The 7,986-nt window shown below is 40.8% G+C and overlaps 1 protein-coding gene across 4 annotated transcripts in view; it reads left to right on the top strand.

The window, feature by feature from the left end:
- The first annotated feature begins 1,352 nt into the window (after positions 1-1,352).
- FAM13C (family with sequence similarity 13 member C) overlaps positions 1,353-7,986 on the top strand; it is a 163,409-nt gene continuing 156,775 nt past the window's right edge. For 2 of the 4 annotated variants that reach the window (XM_043596380.1, XM_043596379.1), the window contains exon 1: positions 1,548-1,718. In XM_043596380.1, the coding sequence (XP_043452315.1) occupies positions 1,657-1,718 (62 nt within the window). In that variant the 5' untranslated portion in view covers positions 1,548-1,656. The other 2 variants (XM_043596381.1, XM_043596383.1) reach the window with 2 other exon arrangements.

The raw sequence follows: 7,986 nt of genomic DNA, 5'->3' as shown, positions 1-7,986 counted from the left end.
TGAAACCTGTTTTTCTTGGAAAACTGAATTTTGATTTTTCAAAGTATAATAAAAGTTAAAAACATGACACTCATACAAGCATAGGCACACATCAGAAATCTATTAATTTATTAATAAAGGAACCTGTAAGAGTGTGGTGCCTTTGAAACCAAGAGTATTTGAATATTTACAGGCATGTAGCAGAATATTCTATATGATTGTTAGGTGAGATACAAAAGTGGTTAAAGTTGCACAATGCAATAATACCATAAACATTTAGGTTATCTTTTCCTCTGGACAGATTGGACAAAATGTACAACTTAACAGGAAACTCCAGCATCTGAGGTCTAACCAATAGTGAACAGCAACGGCACACACAAGTACATTTTCCTAGAGAATTAAGTAGTCCTTGGGTGGACCTGTAAAACAAAGTCTCAGTGTGATACTGAAAGATAATGCTCTTTCCCCTTATTACCAAATTTTGGGTAATTTTTCTAATTAACCAAAAGTAAAAATTTGAGGTTTTTGTTGTGTTATAAATTAACTCATCGCCTGATATAGTTTGAACATACCATAAATACCATATTTAAAACATACCATCTCAGCTGCTTCTGCGAGTGGAGAGGTTAAAGGGGGGGGGGTGGCTGGGGAATTTACTTAATTCAAAAATCAAAATAAGAATCTTTCACAGATGACTGTTCATTTCATATCAAGGTCAAGTTGGCAGGAGACAAGAACAATGGAAAGAGGGCAGGACAAATATTCCCAGGGGAATGAAGCAAATGGAGGCCTGACAGCCTTCCCTTCCCCCAACAGGGCTGCCTTTATTTAAAAATGGATGGCATTTGTGGATTCCATCTCTCGCCCTTTGTAAGGGTGCTTGGGAGTGGCACTCAGACGGGCTACTCTGGGCACAGCACATCCCACCCCTTGCACGGCCCTCCAGTCCCCAGTACCTCCTGGAATAAATTCTCCACTGGCCCTGCGTGGGTTCATTCATAGCCCTGTCCTCAAGAAGCTGGGCGCTTCCTCTCTGAGACTGAAATGACAGTGCAGACCAAGCGGGTGTGATGCAGTGAGCCCTCCTTCAAATGCAGGGCAATAAAAAGCAACACACACACACACACACACAGCAAAAACAACAGCTATGTCCTCTTCTCCATCGTCGTTCCCTCCTGACGGATGAATTTCTGCGAGCCTCCATCCCTAGAGGGGGTAGCTCTGTAAAATTGGCAGGAGACGTCTGGAAGAAAGCAAGTCCCCCAGCGATTTCAGCACCTAGGCAGAAACGGCTGGGCTTTCCCACTGCCAGCCCCGGGGTGGCTGGCACCCAGAGGCCTGGACTAAACGAGGTGCGGGGTCGGCGAGGTTGAGGTCCGGTAACTCTCCAGGCACTCTTTGCGCGGATCCTGGGTGGCCCGGGGCCCAGGGCCAGCTCCGCCACCGCGCCCCGCCCAGCTCTGTCCCCACAGCCTCGCGGGCTGCTGGGCTTTGTGGTTCGCCCGTGCGGCTGGGCCCCAGCTGGGGGTGTCGTTACGAGCATGTGCAGACAGCAGCCCAAGGTAGAGCGAGCGTGCCGGGCGAGCCCTGAGACTTGCCTTGCAATGCCATGTTTGTGTGTGTGCTCTAACTCCCGGAGAGCAATCAGGGAGACGGCTCCCCGGCCGGACTTAGCTGATGTTTTCTTGTTTCTGTTTCAGCCTTCAGGATAATTCCTTCAGCAGCACCGCTGTAACAGAGTAAGTGATTCTTGCTGTTAAAATAACACTTGCATGCCTTTCTCTGGAAGCAACTATCGTGAAGGTATCTTCCACCGTCCCCCGCCGCTTTTCGTATTAGATGCATTGTCTCTTGTAATCTGGGCTCTGAAGACCGGGAGAGGTGCTGACTGATGATGGGGCCCAGAAATCTTTACAGGTTGAAATCAGCCTTTTAGCAGCTATGGGGGGGAGATATCATAACAAGCTAATTGCTTGCAGGAGCTCAGTGCTCTAAGATATGTATTCTTGGAGCTCAAATTAAAAAAAAAATGTATTTGACATGTCAAAAGGAAGCTTTGTTTTATTTTACCAACATTGGTGTCAGTTTTCACGGAGCATGCTGTATACATTTACAACAAATAGAAGATAGATGTGAAATGACTTGAGTTGAATTCTAGCATGTGGTAAACAGGTTAAACTTATTCTTACCCTCTCTTGTCTACAGATTTTTAAGACACAGTGAACTTTTCTGCGTGCCCTTTGTCATTTTTTGTCTTCTGACCTCAAAGATGTGGCTATAGGAGGAATAAACCATCTTGTCCTATGGCTAAAGCTGCTGATCGGGGCAACTAACATAATTTAAACATGGAATGAAGGAGTATAGTATTTTACTCAAGGCCAGCAGTCATAGTATTTTTTATTAGATATAGTTCATGGTTTTAATTCTTGTCATCCCTTCCTAATAGGATGTTTTCCTAATATTATACATATATACATATACATATACATACATATATCCTATACATATATGTAACAAATTAGTAGGTAGTATGTTATACTAATATTATATGTAATTTGCATAACATTTACATATATACATGTATATGAAGTATCTACACTGCATTTAGCAGTCTTTCTAGGCTAACTCATGATGTTTACTTCTGGGACCTTTTGGTAAAGTCACTCAGCAGCTGTTCAGGAAAAAGGGATGTATAAGGCTGTATACTCACCTATGTTTAAAAAATGCTGCAGGTTTGATATAGAAAAGCCCAGTAACTCTGGAACTGTTTGCTAAAATTTCCTAAAAGGCAAATAAATGTGGGAATAGATACATGAGTGTCGAGTTTTACCACAGTCATAATGACTTGGTGATGGAAGGGTAAGATTCTACAGGACTTCCCAGGTCCCATGGTTTCCCACATCTTTTGTTTCTGTGTTTGGATATGCTGCTCTCTTATTGTCAAGCTTTGGGCTCACTTAACTGGAGTTACTTAAAAAAACAACAATCCAGGATTGACTTTACAAGATGCCATATAAAATACTCACTGGGGCCAGCATCTGTTAATGAGATTGCTGCAACTTTGGTTTTCTAAAAGCCGGAGAGAGGAGGAGGGAATGTGTGCTGAGGTATGTACGCCAAAGATAGGCCGTGACTTCCTGGTTCAGGTTCACAGGTGGTGCTCTCCTCCCTTTGCTGTGCTTATAGGCACCAAGTGCTTTCTGTGCCTGATTCTTGGGAGCCCTGTGTGGCTGAATCCCTAGAGTCAGCCTCAGACATAGGGGCTTCAAAATGAGATACTCAGTTCCAGATTTCACATGGACATTTTTTTAAAAAAGGTTTTACACTTAACTGTGGGAAAAGTCTGGTACTTTTTCTTTGGATACTCCTCAAGGAGTTCTGATTGCATAAGATCCTGTTGTTGTTTTCAGAGAGGTGACAGTGATTTATTTTATAAGGCCCTGAGTGACAATTGGAATGCCATCTGGCTAATCTAAAAATGAAAGGAGTATATTTAAAAATACCAAAAGCTTCATAGGTGTCACACAGCACAAAGTAGGGTCACTGAAAACTAGTTATTGTCTAGTGTAACATTTTCTCCTCTCATCAGGAATACAAAACATTTTCCTTGGTTTTTTGGCATTACCCCAAAGCCAACAGGACCAGGATCGCTATCCTGAGAATTAGATGTAACAGGTGCTCAGTAAATATTTGGGAGTGGTCTTAACATACACAGAGGAGGCACTTGTCTCCTTGTATGTTCTGGATACATACAAACTTCCTTCCCTCCTGCCCCTATCCCTCCTACTTCCTTCTACCCACACTCACTTTTTTTTTTGTATCTGAAATTGCACCCAGAGATGATTTTTTTTGCATGAAGGCCTCTGGTGGTGACCTTTATTAAAATGGAAATTAAAAAGTCTGTGCCCCTGGCAGGCAGATTCAAGTTGTCAGTAACACTTTAATATAATTTATGTTATCAGGTAGTCTAGCCTAGTAGGGGTGAGCTTGGCCTCCCGGGGGTCTCTTAAGAGTCAAAGGGAAGGGAAATTGGGAGGGACTTAGGGACAGATTTTATTCTCTTCTCGGTTTTTTCCCAGGCCTGGCACTATTTGTGCAGTTCTGAACCAATTCAGTTTCTTTTTATACCCAAATTCTTCCAAGATCAGAATGGCCTTGGACTTCCCTTCTGTATTTGCAGGGTCCTTTTATCTATTTTTCCATGGTCATTTCCTATGTTGCTCTGGCTACGTTGCTATATGAAATGAAGCCTGGCCAGCAAATGCATTCTGCAATGAATTAGTTATCATCTGAAATAGTGGTTCTCAAAACTGATCATCAGTATGAACTGGGGAAGGACATTGAAACATGTACAAGAGGGGAGCCTGGGTGGCTCAGTCGGTTAAGCAGCCGACTTCAGCTCAGGTCATGATCTCGCAGTCTGTGAGTTCGAGCCCTGCATCGGGCTCTGTGCTGACAGCTCAGAGCCTGGAGCCTGTTTCAATTCTGTGTCTCCCTCTCTCTGACCTTCCCCTATTCATGCTCTGTCTCTCTCTGTCTCAAAAATAAATAAACGTTTAAAAAAATTTTAAAAAAAGAAACATGTACAAGATTCAGTTTCCCAGACTTTATCCCAAAATGGGAACCTACGATTGGTGTCAGCCCAGTGATGGGCTTTGTAAACTTTTAAGTCAGTGTTAGTTATGTTTGTGTGTGTTTGAGAAGGCAGTCTGGTTTGAAAATTCACATTCCTGGGCCTCACCTTCAGGGAGCTAGCCTATCTAGTGACACTGAGGTGCTAGTAGGGCCCAAGCCTGCCCTTTTAATCAAGATCCCAAAGAATGCTAATGCAAATGGTTCTGGAGACACACTTGAGAAATCCCATAGGATTTCAGGCTGCACCTCTGCACCTTTGCTCTCAGGGAACACAGGACTACTGCATGAATGGGAGTCTCCTTCTTGGCACAACCACATTTTATCTAATAACCAATCTGAGGCCTCTCTTCTCATTTACCCCAAGTCAATAAAAAGAACCTCTCATGGGCACTTCTTTCCCCACCATTATTCTAAGAAACAAGTCATTCTCCTTCTTTTGCGAGACTCTGGAATATAAACTAAAGAGACTATTTGGTAGGCTCAGTATGGTGGAGCAGAAATACCACAGGGACCATTGCCTTCCACATTGGACTTGGGCAATTCCTTCACCTCTTGTGTGAAGGTGGCCCTTACCTGATTGCATTGGCAGGCTTAGCTGAGATGCTATGAAAAAGAAGGTAAGCGGTGAAGGTAAAGTCCCACATAAGATTTTCTTGTTTGTGATTGATAGAGGGAATAAAACTCCGAGAGGAAAAAAGGTAACAACCCTGAGCATTTCACAAATAAGTGATTGCAAGGACAAATTATCCATATATTGTCTGGGTAACAACAAATCAAGAACTCGGGGACTTAGACCCTAGTTGATGAGACTTCAAAGGAAGTCATTTAATAGAGGTGCTATTCACATTTTTTTTAACTACAAAGAGTAGTAAGAAAAACATTTTATTTCATTTTATTTTATTATTTTATTTTATTTTATTTTATTTTATTTTAAAGAGAAAGACAGAGACAGAGAGAGAGAATGAGCAGGGGAGGGGCAGAGAGAGAGAGAGAGAGAGAGAATCTTATGATTCTCATAAGAGAGATCTCACGACCTTGAGAACATGACCTTAGCCAAAATCAAGAATCTGGATGCTCAACTGACTGAGCCATCCAGGTGCCCCAAGAAAAACATTTTATAACGCAATCCAGCACACACATATATACATGACTTATTTAAATAAGTTCTGTGAAATAACACTTAAACCTTATGATACTGCTATGTTGTATTCTATTTCTCTAACAACAATAACAGCATGCTGGTAGCTGCTATCTAATTTCAAGACCTACTAATAGGTCACAGTTTACATTTTGAAAAGCATTGCACATAGAAGATGCCAAGTTTTGAATATTTAAGGAGATCATTAAAGTGACTGGTCTTTAAATTTCTGTAGTGGAGCTATAATATAGTAAGAAAATGCCATGCCCAAGACCAGTAGGGTACTTAGTCTGAGCTGGTTTTCTTACAGGAATGGGGATATCTGGATATGGGTTCCACTGTGGAATCCAGTTTTACAGTTGGTTCAACATTGTACAGGGGGCTCCTGCTCAAGGAATCATCAGAAGAGTCACAAAGGAGATGTTAATTCAATAAAACTTAATGGTCTTCATCAAAGCAAATGTAAAATCCAACTGGACTAAAAAGCTTGTATATGTGTTCGTGTAAGCCAGTACACAGATCTATTTCATTGCTGCATCTGTGACCTAGGAATTGTGTTTCCTTGAGGGGCTACTGAAATCATTCAATAGGCCTTAAAATTGGATCAGCTAATCAGGATCTGGCCTCATACTTAAAAAAGCTTGTGCAACTTTGTATGTTCTGGTGCTGAGTTTCCATTTTTACCTAATTATACTTTGAAAAGAAAAGTTAGTAAATCAAGTGAGGGGGAGAAAAATATGTTCTTGCCAAATTCCCAAACAATAGGTATTGTTGAGCTCTAGGGTTGAAACTCCGATTGAATCTTAGTTCTTTGGAAGCAAAAATTCTAGGTTCCTGTTTGTCACTGGTTTTTCTACTTTGCAATATTACTTTCATTGGGAAACATTTTTCATTCAAATTACAAAGCTTAGATGATCTATTAAAGTGAATGTCTCTGATGGAGGAGAATAAGGCAATGCTTATGAATTCAATTGTTGTTTACATGAGATGGATAGAGTGGCTTACTGACAGTCAAAAACATGAGAAAGCAAGAAAATTTAATTATTTTGTTAAGAAGAGCATTGTATTAAGTCGACCGATTTTTCTTTTTAACTGAACTGCCAATAGGAATAAAATATTTCAACAGGCAGAGAGAGTTAGAATCTATGTAGCCTTTGTTTTAACTCATTTAAAAAAAAAACCCATAATTTAAAAGGGATTGTGAGGGATTCATCAATTTGTTCTGTGGACAAGTTATATACCATTGCAAGCAAGGAATATTTAAAAATTATAAGTGATTTCATAAAGTATGAATATTATTATTATATTATGGTGATATTACATATGTATGTATTTATTTATTTTTGTCTACTCATTACATTGTGAATCTCTCAGAGCAGGGTGGAGGACTTTTCAACTTTGTGTCCTTTAGAAGTAGTGCTACTAAAAGTATGGGCCCCAAAATTGTTTGTAACTTGTCTGAGACAAGGAAAGTACAGAAATAGGGAGTAAGAATTTAATATTTTATGGGAATTTGGCATCCCTGTGGCATTTTTACCAAACTACCATAGTGGATTGGAAATAGAAAACAAACTGGTCAGTCCTAAATCCCAAAGAGTTTGAGAAGCACACCTCCAATGCCTAATAAGTACCTGAAAGATAGCAAATGTTCCATAAATGCTTGTTAAATTATTTCCAGTCTTGCTGAGGGGCCAGAGCTAATGATTGTATTCAAACATGTATTGGATGCCTACTTTGGGGTAACACTGGGCACTGTGGCAGTTTATCTAGAAAAAAATATCATTTCTTCTCAAGGAATTAATAACTAATTAAAAGAGCTCAGAGGTATGAAGGAATTACAGAGCAGTGTGAGGCAAGATACAGTTGGTTACCCAAACCTCAGAATGAAGAGTAAACATTTATGTATCAAGGTTAAAGTAGGAATGTGGCCTGTGGGTGAACTTGGTTCATGGAGCTCATAAGACTTCATTTGGGCAAGTGAAGGATAAGTAGGAGTTGGAGATGGAAAAGCATTCCAGGCTGGAGTGGGATAAGAAGGGCTGAGAACAGGAACAAAGGCTCCCTCCTACACTAGAGTGAGAGAGTGGTCTTGCTTTAGATTCCCTCAGGGAGTGTTGAACACAGAAGACTTTTCATTTAGAGGAGCCACGAATTTTTCACCAGGTTATTCCAGAGGTTTTGTGATAAGGAAGGGGACTGAGAAAGTCTGGAGGCCAATGAAGGAAGCCAAATGG

The sequence above is a fragment of the Prionailurus bengalensis genome, chromosome D2 (assembly GCF_016509475.1).
Source record: "Prionailurus bengalensis isolate Pbe53 chromosome D2, Fcat_Pben_1.1_paternal_pri, whole genome shotgun sequence".
Lineage (NCBI taxonomy): Eukaryota > Metazoa > Chordata > Mammalia > Carnivora > Felidae > Prionailurus > Prionailurus bengalensis.
The sequence above is the reverse complement of the archived record's forward strand: the minus strand, read 5'-3'. Positions and strand labels throughout refer to the sequence as shown.